The sequence below is a fragment of the Musca vetustissima genome, unplaced genomic scaffold (genome assembly GCF_032173495.1).
Source record: "Musca vetustissima isolate MV318-11 ecotype Yass unplaced genomic scaffold, APGP_CSIRO_Mvet_v1 utg4570, whole genome shotgun sequence".
NCBI lineage: Eukaryota > Metazoa > Arthropoda > Insecta > Diptera > Muscidae > Musca > Musca vetustissima.
In genome coordinates, this window is record NW_026880227.1 from 278,770 (window position 1) to 297,678 (window position 18,909).

At 33.7% G+C, this 18,909-nt stretch overlaps 1 protein-coding gene across 1 annotated transcript; it reads left to right on the top strand.

Annotated features, from left to right (window-relative positions):
• Positions 1-10,276: 10,276 nt before the first annotated feature.
• Positions 10,277-11,284, top strand: LOC133325704 (retinol dehydrogenase 13-like). Its single transcript, XM_061534428.1, has one exon. The coding sequence runs from the start codon at positions 10,277-10,279 to the stop codon at positions 11,282-11,284; it is 1,008 nt and encodes a 335-aa protein (XP_061390412.1).
• Positions 11,285-18,909: the final 7,625 nt, after the last annotated feature.

Here is an 18,909-nt window from a genome sequence, read left to right on the forward strand (position 1 = left end):
GACGACTCTATGCAACATTTTGGCGATCTATCTCAATTCGTTTAGACACTAGAGTGATTACAACAGACAGACGGACATGGCTATATCATCATAGAATTTTACGCTGATCAAGAATATATATACTTTATAGGGTGGGAAATGATTATTTCGATGAGTTACAAACGGAAAAACAAAATTAATATTCCCTCCATACTATGGTGGAGGGTATAAAAAGTATGTAAAAGCCCTTAAGCTCGTGTATAGACACCTACTTTAGCTCGCCCATAATAACTCACTTCACCTCGTCTATTGAAACTCATTCCAGCTCGCTTATAGATACTCATTCCAACGGGTATATAGAGACTCGCTTCACCTTCTCCATTAGACTTCGACAAATATTTTGTAAACATCCAAGCCTATAAATAGACCTTGAAAATGTTTTCTAAAAATCTACGCCTATAAATAGACAGAAAAATTCCACGCCAATAAATGGACCACGGAAAACATGTTTTTAAACAATCAACGCCTATTGATGGTTCTTTAACCAATACTTCAGAAAATCCACCACTATAAATAGACCATGAAAGATATTTGTAAAAAATCCACGCTTTTAAATAGACCTGGAAAACTATTTGTAAAAAAAAAATTCACGTCTATATTAGGACTTTGCAAAAATATTTTAAAAAATCCACGCCTATAAATAGACTTGTAAAAATCCGCCATATAAATACCCCAAAAAATATTGTAAAAAATCTACCCCAGTAAATAGACCTCGAAAACTATGTAAAAAATCTTTCCAATAAAAACCCCGAAAATAAATAGAACTCGAAAAATATTGTAAAAAATCTACTCTGGTAAATAGACCTCGATTTTTTTAAATTAGTCCTGGAGAAATATTTTTAAATAATCCACGCCTATAAGTAGACCTGGAAAAATATTTTTAAATAATCCACGCCTATGGTTGTGCTATGCCTTGAAAAATATTTTTAAATAATCCACGCCTATGGTTGTGCTATGCCTTGAAAAATATTTTTAAATAATCCACGCCTATGGTTAAGTAGGCCTGGAAAAATATTTTTAAATAATCCACGCCTATAAGTAGGCCTGGAAAAATATTTTTAAATAATCCACGCCTATAAGTAGGCCTGGAAAAATATTTTTAAATAATCCACGCCTATAAGTAGGCCTGGAAAAAATTTTTAAATAATCCTCGCCTATAAGTAGGCATGGAAAAATATTTTTAAATAATCCACGCCTATAAATAGACATCCAAAAAATATTTTTAAAAAATCGAAAAATATGTTTTCAAAAATCCAAGTCTATCTCGAAAAATATTTTTAGAAAATCCACAAATATACAAATAGACCTCCAAAAATATTAAAAAAAAATCACGCCAATAAATAGATGTCCTATAAACAAACCATGAAATCACTTTAAAAAAAAATCCTCAAAAAATAGTTTTTAGGAAATCCACGTCTATTTCTAAAAAATCAAGGCCTATAAATAGACCTCAACATTTTTTTAATCCATGCCACCAATAGACATCGAAAAATATATATATATATATATATATATATATAAATACACATCGAAAAATATATTTTTAAAATACACACCACTGTATAGACCTCGAAGAATATTTAAAAAAATCTACGCCTAATAGTACACTTTGGAAAAGTCCACGCCTATTAGTAGACCTCGTTAAATAATAAAAAAAGAGGGAATACCTTTCGATGTAGAGACTCTCATTCGCCTATGAATACTCCTTTTCGCTTGTCTGCAGATCCTCCCTTATGGTCATCTATAGCGTCATTCCGGTCGCCCTCAGTTCTAGAATCTCTTACATTAGACTCGTTCCCTAATCCTTAATGACACCGATTTATGTATCCCCGAGAATAATTAATGATTATGCCACAACAACAATAGCACCACGAAGAAAATAATGCAAATTCTGCATATCACTAGCCGCTATCATCAACATCTTTAATGCTGTCATTAACACTAAAATCATGCTACCAAACACCACCATTACCCCCATCCACCTTTAATACCACGCACACACACGCAAATTCCATCCATTTAAGTGGACTTAAGTCCTTAATATTAACCACCATTTATTGTCATCCTGTTCAAATGACATCTCTCCCATCCTGCCACTACTTCACTCAAAACCCTCAGTAGTGATTGTGAAATGTTAGCGACAAGTGAAGTGAAGTGTGTGATGGCATTACCTATCTACCAACCTAGTGGGCCAATGTCACATGCCTTTGGCACTCTGATGGTCTGTAAGGGATTAAACTTTTTGTGAAATCCTCTTAAGTTTCGAATTAAAATGTGGTTTTTACACAAACTCACACACACACACAAATGCGCGATGAATGATTGGCTGTCCATCCATGGATGGGGTCAGTCCGACATTGTATTGTTGTGCAATAAAGTCTACAATAAGACCACAAATAAATGTGATTATAGAACAAGAACTACAACAATACAAGAGAACTGTAAAAAGCATTCAAAAGCAGGATGAGAAGGTAAGATTTTGCACAGAGCCTGAACTTTAACCAAAGGAAAATTGATTAATATGTGTGTATGTATAGGTAGAGTTATATAAAAGAAGGCCTGGGATTTATTCGGAGAATTATGTACGATGGCATATATGGCAGTTGGAGTTGATCCTAGGTTGTAGTACTATAAGCCTTTTTGTGTTATGATTTCCTTTTTTCTTTCAAAAATCTGCTTTAAGAAACAAAGCTTACCACTGGCCATATTAATGTAATGAATTATAGCTCTTTGTAATATATGTGTGTATATGACTTAACAGGATACAATACTGACTAATCTGGTGATTACATTTTTGTTAAAAAAATTCTATAACTTACCAGGATAATTAAGGAAATTACAACTGTGTTGCAGAATATTGGCTTACCTGAAAAGGAAGAAAAAGAAAATATAACTATGCAAAAGGAAATAAATATATAAATAATATGGTAATACAAGCAGAGCATTTCAAAGTGGAACACTTGGGGCAAAATCTACGCCTATAAATAGACCTGGACAAATATTGTCAAAAAATCCACGCCGATAATTAGACCTCGACAAATAATTTGTAAAAAAATTCATGCTTATAAATAGGACTCGAAAATGATTTTTTTTTAAATCAACGGTTTTAAATAGTCTTCGATTATTAAATTCACGCCTATAATTATGCAACGAAAAATATTCTTAAAAAATCCACGCCGTTAAATAGACCTTGAAAAAATATTCTTAAAAAATCCACGCCGATAAATAGACCTTGAAAAATATTCTCAAAAAATCCACGCCGATAAATAGACCTTGAAAAAATATTCTCAAAAAAACCACGCCTATAAATAGACCTCGAAAAATATTAAAAAAATGGACGCCTATAAAGAGGCCTTGAAATCTATTTTTAAAAAATACACGCCTATGGACATCGACGAATATTTTCAAAAAATCCACGCCTATAGACATCGACAAATATTTTTTTAAAAAACCCACTCCTATAAATAGACATCGACAAATGTTTTTAAAAAATCCACGCCGATAAATGGACTACGAAAAATATTTTTTAAAAACTCCACGACTAGAAATAGACCTCGAAAATTATTTTTTAAAAAATCGTCGCCTATAAATAGACAACGAAAAATAAACGCCTACAAAAGGATCCGGCTATTAATGGGTCATAAAAATTGTTTTTAAAAAAGCCACGCCTATTAATGGGTCAAAAAATTGTTTTTAAACAAATCCACGCCTATTAATGGGTCTTAAAAATCGTTTTTAAAAAATCTACGGTTATTAATGGGCCCTAAAAATTGTTTTTAAAATATCCCTCAAATATATTTTTAAAAAATCAAACCGATTGATGGTCCCTCAAAAATGTTTTTCAAGAGATCTACGCCTGTTGATGGTCTCTCAAAAATTTTTTCAGGAGATCCACGCCTTTTGATGTTCTCTCAAAAATACTAAAAAAACATGCCTGCCGATAGTTCATCAAAAATATATATTTTTTAAATCCACGCCTGCCGATGGTTCCTCAAAAATATATTTCTGATGGTCCTTTAAAAATAATTTTTAAGAAATCCACGCCTATTGATGGTCCTTCAAAAAATAATTTTTAAGAAATCCACGCCTATTGATGGTCCTTCAAAAAATAATTTTTAAGAAATCCACGCCTATTGATGGTCCTTCAAAAAATAATTTTTAAGAAATCCACGCCTATTGATGGTCCTTCAAAAAATAATTTTTAAGAAATCCACGCCTATTGATGGTCCTTCAAAAAATAATTTTTAAGAAATCCACGCCTATTGATGGTCCTTCAAAAAATAATTTTTAAGAAATCCACGCCTATTGATGGTCCTTCAAAAAATAATTTTTAAGAAATCCACGCCTATTGATGGTCCTTCAAAAAATAATTTTTAAGAAATCCACGCCTATTGATGGTCCTTCAAAAAATAATTTTTAAGAAATCCACGCCTATTGATGGTCCTTCAAAAAATAATTTTTAAGAAATCCACGCCTATTGATGGTCCTTCAAAAAATAATTTTTAAGAAATCCACGCCTATTGATGGTCCTTCAAAAAATAATTTTTTATGAAATACACGCCTTATTTTTTAAGAAATCCACGCCTATTGATGGTCCTCCAAAAAATATTTTTTAAGAAATCGACGCCTATTGATGGTCCTTAAAAAAATATTTTTTAAGAAATCCACGCCTATTGATGGTCCTCCAAAAAATATATTTTTTTTAAAATCGACGCCTATTGATGGTCCTTCAAAAAATATTTTTTAAGAAATCCACGCATATTGATGGTCCTTCAAAAAATATATTTTGAGAAATCCACGCCTATTGATGGTCCTTCAAAAAATATTTTTTAAGAAATCCACGCATATTGATGGTCCTTCAAAAAATATTTTTTTAAAAAATCCACGCCTATTGATGGTCCTTCAAAAAATATTTTTTAAGAAATCCACGCCTATTGATGGTCGCTCAAAAATATTTTTTAAGAATTCCACGTCAATTGATGGTCCCTCAAAAAGCATTTTTTTAAGAAATCTACGCTTCTTCGGAATTACAATATGTTATCCCGTAATATTTCTTATAATTATATAATTAATTTTATATGAAATTAATGCAATAATTATCTAAATTAAATTAAGCTATTCAAAGTAAGAGTAATTAATTTAGATTTTCCTATTAAATTATCTCTCCCAGAATATCCCGACTTCCTGTTTAATTCATTGGCATATTTTCTATCCCATCCTATATGATGGACTAGTTTCTCTAATAGTATAATTAGCCGAGCCGGACATCATTAATGTATGTATAACAACAACAACAACAAATGCATAAATGACGAATATGACACATTTTCAGAACCATTCCCTCCCAGTTCGTTATTATCATATCCAACCGTGTTGTTGTCTCCTGGTAATGAGGTCCATTACATCGGCCTAATGCTGATAATGAGCATCGAAAAGGAAATGAAAGGGGAACGAAGTGATGATGAGGAGAATAATGATGACGCGCTCTGTGGTTTGTTTCTGTCAGAAATGGTGGCAAAAAATTAATTTAGTTTTATTCACAACTAGTGTCACTATATATGTGTGTGTGTTTCTGGTTGACAGCCTGTGTGAATGAACGCCTGCCAACTTGCTTGAATGACTGGCTGTGTCTCTGTTTTGTGTCATTTATTAACTAATTTTTGTAGTTTTCATAACAGACTCCCCAAAGACTTTAGGCATTTTTTTCCAAAGGTTGTTTCAAACTGACACTGTCTGCTAGGTTTTTGTTTTCATTCTTTGTTGTTGTTGTTGTTTTCCGTATGTGGGAGGAAACTATGTCATGTTAGTCTGCAATGTTATTTATAAGTTAGCTATTTGCAACAAATGTCCAAACATGAAATGTTTCGGAGTAAATTTAATAAAGTAATTAGAATGTTAATTAATCATATTCACCAAGTAATTAAGAGCATGCATATTATTTTTCAAACACATATGTATCTACATACATGTACAAATTTCCATTTTTGTCTTTTTTTGGCTCGGAAAATATTTTTTTAATCCACGCTTATAAATAGACCTCAAAAAATATTTTTTAAATATCCAAGCCTATAAATAGACCTGAAAAAAATATTTGTTAAAATCCAAGCCTATAAATAGACCTCAAAAAATATTTATTAAAACCCCAGGCCAAAAAATATTTATTAAAACCCCAGGCCAATAAATAGACCTCAAAAAATATGTTTAAAAAATACACGCCTATAAATAGACTTCAAAAAAATGTTTTAAAAATACACGCCTATAAATAGACTTCAAAAAATATGTTTTAAAAATCCACGCCTGTCAATACACCTCAAAAACTGTTTTTTAAATCCACGCATATAAATAGACCTCAATAAATATTTTTTAAAAATCCACGCATTTACATAGACCTCAAAAACTGTTGTTTTTAATCCACGCCTTTAAATAGACCTCAAATATTTTGAGTCCACGCTTATAAATAGACCTCTTTTTTTAATCCACGCATTTACATAGACCTCAAAAATTGTTTTTTTAATCCACGCCTTTAAATAGACCTCAATTTTTTTGAGTCCACGCTTATAAATAGACCTCTTTTTTTTAATCCACGACTATAAATATACCCCAAAAATATTTTATAAAATCCACCCCTATAAATAGACATCAAACATATTTGTTAACGAGTGAGCAGAGCAGTATATTCGGACGGGACCGACCATACGATACGCTACACAACTACCGCGGAACTCTAACTTTCTGCGGATGTTTATTTCGAGCCTGAGCAATATTAGAGGCCTCTAGCCTATTGACCTCTAGCCCGATTAGAGGTCAACAGCACCTCTCCTTACACTGACATATTTTCCGAATATTACTATTCATATTCAGTACAGCCCTTCTAATTAATTGTCCAGATTCCCTTCCACCGTAGGTTGTGTGGTGATGCTCGGCCTATTATTAGCATGAAGTATCCCAAAATTATTATCTGATCATCGCCGAAATTTATAGGTGTTGTCATTGATCATAACTGGAACCTCATGGAAAATTTAAAAGCGATCAGCGCTATATTTCCGCCCTCTAGGGTGGTAATGGGTTACTTAATAATATCAGAATACGTAACCACATGTAAATATTTAAGTGTATCGCCCACATCCAAGTACATACGACAATATAATTGGTATCAATTTAAAGGTCAACCACTCCTCGTGGATATACTATCAACTACTCGGGTACATGTCCTTTAGACGCCGTACAATACCAATTTTGTAATTTTTCACACAAAAATCAGGGTCCATTTCACCCGCTAAATTTTGACCGATCTGTATCAAAGCATGCATGCTTATTCTTTGGCCCGATCCCGTTCTCCATGTAAAATTTCGCGATGTTTGGGCCATAATTGCGGCCTCTGGAACGACCAGAAAATCTGATAAAAATTAAGTTGTTGGTCCATTTCATCCCCTAAATATTAACCGATCTTCACCAAAAAACAATATGGCTCTTCATTGGGCAGAACCTTTCCTACATGCAAAATTTCGTGAAGATTGGCCCATAACTGTGGCCTGTATCGTGTTTACAATTTATAATGGACAGACGGACGGACGGACGGACACACATGTCTAGATCGACTCAGCTTGTTGAGATATGACGATCGATATACTTAAAGGTCGGTCTAGGACCAATATTTCGCGGCGTTATAGCACAAAGCAATAATACCATGACAACATAGTTGTGTAGGGTATAAAAATACAAGAAATCCAAGCTTGTTGATGGCCAACCATTTCATACACCGGATTACCATAGGTGAACATTTTTTCAATTTAAATTTTCCGGAAAATGTCCAGCTTTGATAGAGTACCCCCCAACATTCGGTATTTTGGGAGTTTTTATCGCGTTTTTCAATTGAATTGCTGTAATTTGGCGCATTGGGTTCTTAATAGGTATCAAATTTCTGCACTAATAATATTCAATATCGGTCAGTTTTTTCGGATATCCCCCATTTAAAGGTACATTTAAATATTTAGGTTTCATATATGAGGTATCTCCTGTTAAACGAAGGATTGTGTTCATGTGGTTCACACGATTTCCACTTGGTTTCTTCAAATATTTAAGGCTGGACAATCGGCAATTTTATAGACTTCATTTTATTAGGCAATTTTTTTTCTTTTTGTCTGCTCAATTCCTTTCGTTTACATATTGACAACTAAATCTTCGTTTGATTTGCCGTCAGTTTTGTCCATAGGCTCCAACTTTCCAGCCGCATTTCCAGGATTTATATTTATGTTTTCCCTATGGACATACTCCATATTCATCGGCTTCAACATCCAAGACGGACCCTGTTCCATAACATGTTTCTCCGCACCCAGCCTTTTCAATCGCCAAATGGAGCTAATTTCCGTGAAATAGAAATATATGCAAATGGGATTTCATTTACCATTTTCCGCTCCTTGCTGTCATTAGCAACCATTAGTCTGGCCAACTTATCACGTCCGGTCTCTGCTGTTACACGTACATTCTCCGAATGTGCCAATTCTTCTGACAGCTTCTATATTTGCATTCCCTAGGATTTCGCGGCTTGGCTTAGCCAAATCATCTCATTCGGTATCTGCTGCTGCTCGACGAGTCATCTCTGAAGGAGCCAGTTCTTTCAAAAGTTTATTCCCCTCTTTTTGCTTTGATTTTCCTGCTGCCTGGGATTTCTCTGCAGTCGCCACCAAATCACTTTTAACTTATCGAACTAGTTTTTTTCTAATTCTCGGCAATTGTCTTTAGTCTCTTGATCCTTTGTCGGCAATGACTGCAAATTTTCTTCAAGGCAACCATTGGCGTCTTTCATTGTTTTCAGAGCAACTTCTAGCTCCCTATATCTTACACGTAATAGCTTTTTCTTCCAATTCTTCATTATAGTCTTCTTATAGCATATCGGCCACAAGCTTCGCTGACCTATGCTTTCGTCAGTCTTCTCCAACGCCGATTGAAGACTGCCAATTTGCTCTTGGGGTGGCCTAAACCCCTTCTGTCATTTTGGATTTCTTCTCCAATCACGAAACTTCATTTCATCGGGTGTGTCCCCCACTATATCTCCTCTATAGTCATGTATATTCCCAGTCGCATCCAGATTATCGCTATTCTCTACGAACCTGTCGATATTTGCTAGACGATTTTTCTTCTATTTGCTAGCTACTTTTGTTCTGCGAAATAATCTTAACCCCTTCGTTCCGTTGCTTCTGCACGCAGAACTGAAGACCCCTCGGTCTTCAGTTCTGGTAAATTGTTTACAATAATATGTACTTCTATAGAGGGATGAACGTACATGCATAAATCGACTCAAAAATTAATTCTATGCCTATTCCTAAAGGGAACCATAAGTATATCTTGCTTCATTTTAAATTTGTTCATTACAATCGAACCAATCAATAATACACCTTTAACCAGTAAAGAAAGTTCAAAAGTCGGACGGGGATGCATATATGATACCCTTCACCACTTTGGATACATGCAAGACATGTTAATATATACAATATCCTGTAGATATAGCGGTCATAGAATTGAGATAGAATTGAGAATGAAATCGGGCGAAATTAAATGTGATATCTAGATAAATATTTGAACGAATCGAAAAACCAAAACAAATACCAGAACAGAGCTATAATTACTTATTACGGTAATAGTTCCAATATATTAACATGACCTCTCCATAAGTTTATCAATGCGGACAACGAACAAATAATCAATTTTTTCTTCTGGCGCTGTTAGTATGTTGACAGTTTAAAATAAAACCAATTCAAACTGAGGCTCATAACATGGCTTAAAAACATACAAACAATAAGTGACCTAATTTCAGCACTTAAATGGGCGTCTGCTTCATAAGCGTAACATTTTGGTACAAACTTGTGTTTAATGTTTTTATTTGGTTCATAAACTCTCATTGCATGCTTAGCTTTAACGTTTATGTTCAGTACAGCTTTTATGCTTGCAACATTCAAATAAAAGCTTTATTTAATTCATGTTGTATGAAAAGATATAGGCATGTCAAACAAATGTTGGTATTACTGCGTTAAAGTTGTAACGTTTAAGCTTGGCTAAAACACCTCAACAGTGGTGGCTTTTAACTTTGCTGATCAGTTGCCTCATAGAGGCTTGTCTCAACAGATCAGTTTGCGGTTCAAGTTTGACGTTGTTGTATCGTAAGCGAAAAACAACAGGTGTTGCAAGATCAAACAAATATTTCAATGATTTCTGTCTTTTAGAATCCAGAAACGTCAACATGAATTTTGCGGAAATTTTGAATCAATCTGTGTGCCACTACTTGGGCAATTTCACCTCTATGGGCTGCTTAACATTTCTCTTGACCTGTGGCAGTTTGATAGCGGCCTTAGTACTCTATGCCCTGTGGAAATACAAAGAGGGACCCAGTTATTGCAAAACAAATCGCATTGATGGTAAAATTGTTATTATAACCGGTTGCAACACCGGTATTGGTAAAGAAACAGCACTGGAATTGGCCAGGAGGGGTGCACGTATTTATATGGCCTGTAGAGATTACAATCGTTGTGAAAAGGCCCGACAAGATATTATCTATGAAACGGGTAATTCGAAAATTTTTAATCGTCGATTGGATTTAAGTTCTCTGCAATCGGTAAGGGAATTTGCCGAGCAATTTAAGAAGGAGGAAGAACGTTTGGACATTCTCATCAATAATGCTGGGATTATGGCCACACCTCGAAAGCTGACCGTTGATGGCTATGAACAACAATTTGCCGTTAATCACTTGGGACACTTTTTGTTAACAAATTTGTTATTGGATCACCTAAAAGCTGCTGCTCCCAGTCGCATAATTGTCGTCAGCTCTTGGATGTATGCTTTGGGACGCATTCAAACTGAAGATTTGAACAGCGAAAAAAGTTATAACGATTTTCGTGCTTATGCCCAGAGTAAATTGGCCAATGTTTTGTTTACCCAAAAAATAGCGAAAATACTAAAGGGTAGCGGCGTCACTGTCAATTGTTTACATCCCGGCTCCGTGCAAACTGAACTATTTCGTAATAATCGTTTTCTTGCCATTTCAAGTCAATTGACAAAGTTGGCTTTACGTTCACCGCGTGGTGGTGCTCAGACTTCCATATACTTAGCATTGGATCCAGATTTGGTGGAACAAACTGGTGGCTACTATGATCGCATGACGTTACAGAAATTGGTTGCAAAAGCTTGTGATAACGAAATGGCCGATTGGTTGTGGCAGAAAAGTGCAAAAATGGTTGGATTACAAAAGTGAATGTGTGGAATGAAGGGGAGTAATAATGTAATTGTTGTAAATTGTTTAGTGTTTAAGCAAGTATGTTTATTTTTTGCAATAAAAAGGGGCAAACATATTTTTGTTTGTGTTTTTTATAATTATAATAAATGTAAATGACGCAAAGTTCGGACAGCAGTTTTAAAATGTCCATAACTGATTGGTAATCATGGAAGGAACTTTGTGTACGGAGTTATTCGAATGTAACTGTAAACAAAAATTCTACTCATTGACATATCCTAAACAAATTTATTTTCAATTCGGTTGGAAATTTTGATATTAATTTCGATAACAAGGAAATCTCCATATTCAGAGAATCTTGGCAAAGCTTAGTAGCTTCTTCTCGGAAATAATATTCTAAGTTTAGCATTCCTCAGATGAACATGATTTTGGAGGGTAAAAAATACTTATGGGGATGAACGTCCTTGGAGAGTATATTAAGAATCCAAAGGGACACACTTGCATTTTTGCATGCAGAAAAAATTGTATATCTTTGTTTGTTGCTATTACAGATTATTTCGGCGGTGACATGTCTTCAGTCAAGTCGAATGAGGAATATTTTTGTAAAACATAGCCTTCTTCTATCTCGATGCCCTTATCGAACTGTACAGTTACAGCAACAAAATTCATGACGCCAACCTCTGACACAATACCTGTTTCTTCGGTTGCAAATTTTTTTAGGGTACCAAACATACCTACATTGCTACACAGGGGTTACATTATGGACATTGATAATTTTCTAAAATTCTAAATCATGTTATGACAGAACCATGAATATAACGAAAGAGACGTTATAAAATATGTTTATCTAATATGGGGCTAGCGTTTTATGGGGCTATATCAAAACGGGGATCAATATTGATTATTTTGATTAGTGAAATTTGACAGCCAATGAAAATACAATTACAGCCAATTCGGTAAAAATGTGTCCAAACTTCCTAAAATACAGTCATGGATCGATCTTAATTATTTTTAATACAGAAATGTGGAAGTACCGTTACATGGGGCCTCAACACTAAAACATGGTTCAATATTAGTAATTTTAGTACAAAGATGTGTCATACAATAAGTAATTAGCCATAATTTCCACAGGAACAGTGTCATTGTAACTAAATAGGCAAATAAGTTTTGGTGTAGTTTCCTATATAACGGCCACACTCTAAACTATAGACGCACCTTTAATTCAATTGATATGTTAGTTGACAAATAAAATGGGCCAATTAAATTATTGTACACACATATTATTCAACAAAAATAATTGATTTATTCTTTATGGTTTCGACTAATTATAGTCGTGCGACTATAGACGCACTTTTACAAAATTAGATACAATTATTTTTAAAAACTTAAATAAAATAACTTTAATAAATAATGGGTAGGGACTCCCTTATTTTAAATAAGTTCAAGACTTGAACGTACTCCACTGAAATCATCCGACAACTAGGAAATGATTTGGCATTCCGTCGCTATAAAATTCACCCAAGACTAAAAAGTATTGCATATAAATATATAGTTTGTTTTGAAACTTGCAGTGTATTATTTAACGTAGAATATTTTATTCTTTGACATAATATACATACAATTAAGTTTCATGTTACTTTACTGCACTTAGCCGAAAAAAATACTGGGAAATGTCTTTAAAAAAATACAAGAATATTTTGAATTTTTTGTTCAAAATGTATGACTATATATTCGGTATATAATATATACGGATTTCTCTTGTTCAGTGACTTATGCTAAAAATTGATGGAGAATATTTTTGTTCCTTATACCATAATTCTAAAATGATATCTTGTGGGAAAAATGGGTAAAATCTAGTAATAAGTGCTATTTTAACCCTGAAATGAGTTTTTGTTTTTTAAGATTTTTGATGTTTAGGCTGATTTTTGCGTTTTGGTCTATTCTGAGACTTATTTACATTTCTGTAGAATATTCTGAGCAGCTTTAAGCCCGTTTTAAATGAGTTTTCAATCACTTCTGGAAAAGGGGGCCGAAAAGACCCATTCATTAAGTCGGTTGAGGGTAAAAGTTGTATACCAAAATGTTCCTCGATATTTTATCAGTAATATTGATGAATACACTATATAGGGGAGACTGGGGCACCTTCGGCACTTTTTTTAGAGCTCTATATCTCAGTACTTATTCAACATATATAACAACTTTATCAGACACTTAATTATAAAAAATAGTACCAAAAAGATATAAAAAATAGTATTAGTTAAAAAAATTTACAGTTTTGTAAAAAAAAGTCAAATTCGCCGAATGTGCCCCAACCCGGGGTAGCTTCGGCATTTAATGGGACACATTCGGCAACCAAGTCATAGCCGGGTAATTGTCATCGCTATCAGTCTAGTTGCAATTCTGATCCTCTAAAGGCTCTATTTGGTTTTAATACGCCACACAATGTTTGAATTATAGGGCTTTATTTTCTAACGGCGGACGTTTACATATCAAGCTCGCACACACTATCAGAAATAAGGGTTTTCTATCGCATGTTCGTCAATACAAGTACGTTTGATCTTATATATGCAATTTCGAACCATATTAAAGGATTAGTTTTAAAGACAAACTCAAAAACATTTTAAGGAAATAATATTGCACAATCTGTATATGGCCGCATGTGCCCCACTTTAAAATGCCGAATGTACCCCGAATGTACTTTTTATAGTTTTTTTTTCATTTTTTTCGACCAGTTTTGTAAAAACATTTGTTTAGGTTCGATACATTGTTTACGACAATGTATATGTTCGATATGTTGTTCACCCCTTCCGTAGCATACCAATTGTTATTCACATTAATTGGCCACTCATTTGAGTCAATGGGGGAATCTTCTCTGCACTTCTTCTAGGAGTCACATTCGCCTGGTTCGGATTGTAGGAGAGAGTATCCGGATCAGTTCGGATGCAGAGAGGACTTTCTAGTGCTACGGTCGTCGATGTGATCTCGACCTTGTTTACGCTACATTTGCTCACCGCGACTCACTTGCTTTCTAACTCTCGTTGATTTAACTTGCAATCTCGCTTTCGATCTCGCACGCACGCATTAAGGTAAAGTTTTGTTTCATTCGAAACTCACTAACTTGCCAAATAAAGTTTGAAAATACATCTTAACCCAAACATTGTTTTTCTTTCTCTTTTTGGTTTTTATCCCCTCATCGGTATCACACCAACAACATTATATTTTTAAATATTTCCATAATAATACACATCGTGGTTAACAACTTTTTAATAATATTGTCTTAAAAATTTAAAAAGTTTTATACGCGAAATACTTACGTAATGGAATTGAAATATTACAGAAACATCTATAAAAATATAAAAACCCATGTATCTAAATAAGTTTATTAGCTAGAAATTTCAAAATTTGTGTCTGTTATTTATTTCGATATTCGATACCTATGTATCGAAACTAGTGATGTACGGTGAGAGCTTCATATCGAAAACGCGATTGCCGAAGGTGCCCCGATGCCGAAGGTGCCCCAGTCTCCCCTAATTCAGAAAAATAAATCACACACAATTAATTTTTTTTCAATTTTGTTTCCAGTTAACTGTCTAGGAACTGAATACATGATCTGTATACATTATGCATATTTCATATAATTCCTTTTAATTGTATACATCATTATTTTTGTTAAATCCCTTAAAATATTGTTGTAATTTGTATTTCGAACAATTCTTTTCTTCCCTATTATTATGAGAATATCCTCCCTAAAAGTAGGCTTTAATTCCACTTCAACGGTTGATGCGCTTTTTCGCCGACTTTCAAAATTCATAAAAGAACAAGTACAACACTTTGTATTCTTTGTATTCTCAACTATTACTATTGTTCTTAAGTTTCGCATTGTGTGGCTTTAAAGGGGGGTAGCTTTTTACTCCAATTCCTTTTTTGGTTAAGCCTTCATTTGGTATGAATGGAAGAATGTTTACAAAAGGAGTAAAAAATGTGTATTGTTTGTTTTTGGAAAAAATAATGATGGAAACCATGGGATTTTGTAGAAGTTTTTTTTAATTTTTTTTCTTTGAAAAAAAACTCTGTTACTGGGCGAGTGGTTCCCTACTGACATGTTAACAAACAATTTATATTTATTTAGTAAATATTTAAATACCTTTAATTATATATAAAAGATTTCATAAACCCATTTTCGCTGCTCCATTTGTTGAAATATTAAATATGTTAAATAGTAAAGCATACTTATAGGAGTTCCCTTAACCGGAATATTTTCGAGCTTTTATTTATGGTTTGTTCACAGTGTTTCCGGAATTTTTATAAACAAAACCAAAAACAACAACAAGAACAACGAGTACACATGTCTTCCGGTTAAATGACAATCAGTTGTACCGGAGGTAAAGTATTGTTGGATGGATAAAAGACATGAATGGTCGAGGGAATGTTTTTTTTACAAACACTAGGGTGGTAACATTGCAATTGCTGCAAAATTTCCAAAGTCAATTTTTTAGGTCCATTGAATGGAGTGGATATATTTTTATTTCAAACCGGAAGATGCAAATTTCAAGTCTAATAAAACGGAATCCCGTCGTCTCTCATTGTGGGCGAGCTGTTTGTCTTAAGCCATCAAATTTAATTTTATTCCACCCTATTATACACACAAAACTTTAACGTCAACATAAATGAATGTATGACATTTAACTTTACAAATGAATGACACATATACGCATTCACATATTTTATGTATTTGTTGCATGCATAACCAACGCTCTCAGCAGCGTTCCGTGTGTGTCCTCATTTCTCTCCCTTATGGACTTTTCCCCATTATAGCCTTCGCTTTTCCGACAATGCTATCAGAGACCTTAATATACTTGACTGAATTCGCGGCAATTACAAATATACATGCAAATGCTTGTTCCAGAGTTTTACTTTAAGATTCAAATTCTCAATGTTCCATATACAACAAGTCATTGTCTTATAGAGAATCCATGCCAAGCGGAGTATTTTATGTCGTTATAATGATTCATAAAGATTATTTTTATAAAAAAAATAACATAACAAAAAATATAAATAAATTGCTTGGAACTACAGCTACAATAGTGAATGATAAGGGAGAAGAAAAAAAAACACTCACACTGAAGAGGAAATAGCCAACCGAGTGATAGAAGGAATGAAGTTTTAATAATACTCATAACAGGGGAAACGGAAACAGATGCATGTTATTCACACATTTATGTATAGGAGTATTATATCAGGAAAACAATGGAACAGGAAATGAAATGCAAAGCAGGTATTTTTGCAACAAACAAAACTTTAGAAAAATCAGAATCCATAGAATCGGGAAGTAATTGGTTTATATATTACATTATATTAGGTTGAGGAAAAAGAAATCCATTATTTTATATGAGTGTTTTTGTACTTGAAATTGAAAAGCGGTCAAAATGACTGCCTTCGGTAATCTAGTGTTAAAAAAAACACTAGATTGCCGAAGGCAGTCATTTTGACCGCTCTTCAATTTCAAGTACAAAAACAACTGTGCTTATAATTACACTTTTTTGTACCACATAGAATTACGTTTATTATAAAAAAGTCACCGAGTTTTAAAAAGCTATGTCATTATATACACAGTTGTTTTTGTACTTGAAATTGAAAAGCGGCCAAAATTACTGCTTTCGGCAATCTAGTGTTAACATGCTTCGGAATATGTTAACACTAGATTGCCGAATATGTACCGTTGTGTTGTAGACGATGTGCAGTAAATATGTTGCTATGCAACATATGGAGCAGTATAGTCGCTCAGAGCCGACCATATCATACCCTACGCAACTATCACTAGAATCGAGCTTTCTCCGTTTCAATATTCTGGGCCTGGTAAATATTATGCAGTATATGCACCCTCTTAGCCGATTGTAGGTCAACAGCTCCACTTTCTAACCCTGGAATATTTTCCAATTTTTTCGGAAGTGAATATTTACGCCATAAAAAAAATTTGGTCACTTTGGGTTTTGGTTGATCTGACCCTCGTGTAAAATGTCAAAGCGATCAGCGGGACATTTCCGCCCCTAGTGGGCTAATAGTGATACTAAACAATATCATAACACATAAACACAATTAAATATTTATGTACAACTCCAAACTCTATAACGGTACAACCCAAAGACGGGAGCGACTGTATTCACTCCCCACTTTGGGTACATACCATAAAGGCTCTTAAGATCTTTATATGTACCGATTTAAACCAAGCATAACAAATGCCATTTTAATATGATGCTGGAAGGTTGAAATGTAATATGTGATCAATCAATGAATCGATCTCTTAAAATCCGTTCAATTCAAACAGGCTTAGGATCTTTGATGTACTATTTGTATGAAATCGAAGAAAAGTGTGTATGCGAGTTATACGAATAAATCTAGACCGATCGGAATAAAACTTGATATCCTGAAGCACACTGCCTTGTTCACAATTCCATCTCAATCGGACAAACCTTGCTTATTTTGAGCACCATGTACATAATAGCTATATTTAAATCTGATTCTCTGTGAACAAAGCATCATTCTAGGCTCAATTTGATACGTCGATAAGTATTTGATGCAACTTTTAGACACAAATGAAAGAACAAATATGAGATATTTCTAAATTAATTTTACAAACTCAATACTCGTCATTCTAGACTCCATAAAGTACCCTGTGAAAAGTTATATTGCTATCGGAGAAATATTTTATGTCTTTAATGCAGTATTTACATAAAATCGGTCGAAAATGTATATGGAAGCTATATCGAAATCTGAATCGATTTTCACGAAACTTAACACACGTCACTCTAGTCTGAATTTGGTACGCTGTACTAATTTTAGTCTCAATAGGATAATTATTAGTAATTTTGTTTCAGAAAGTAAGATGTTAAAAAGACATAACTGACAAACATTTAAAACCAAATTTTTTTTTTTGCAAAACATAATAATAATAATTTTTTTTTTTTTCAAAAAATAAGTCTTGATTTAGATTAGGCGAGTTTACTTGCGGCAATTCTTGTCGTTCTATTTTGAACTTGCTTCACGCGTCTATACAAGGCAATTCGGTTTCCAAAATATTTTTCTATTTGTTGTTTTTTCACATTTAAATATATATAAAATATCAACAAATACGTAATACACAAAACGAATTGCCAGAAAATTGTCGGTACAAGCAATTTTTTTCATTTCTATTCCTCTTGCACATCTCTCCTACAAACAAAGACTTGCCGCAAGTAAACTCGCCTAATCTAAATCATGACTAAATACGGCTCTAAACTTTACAGTTAAACTTTGAAAAAAAATTGCAGCTATACTCCATTTTTATAGATTTTATAAAGTTTTCTTTTTCCTATAAAATTAGTAAACGTGTAGTTACGTCCGTTTGAATTTATGATGGGCTCAAGATCCACAAAATACCGAAAATTGGGAGTACACTTACATGGAACCTAACAGAAAAAATTAACCTATATTTATAATTTTAGGTTGAGAAATTTGGTACCCGATAAGAACCCAATGTATCAGTGAATTTCGTCAAAAAACGCGCTTAAGAATTCCAAAATATCGACATTGTTCGTACGTTGAATGGGGGCTACCAGAAAAAGTAGACCGATATTTATAATATTTAGTGAAGAGATTTGGTACCCAAG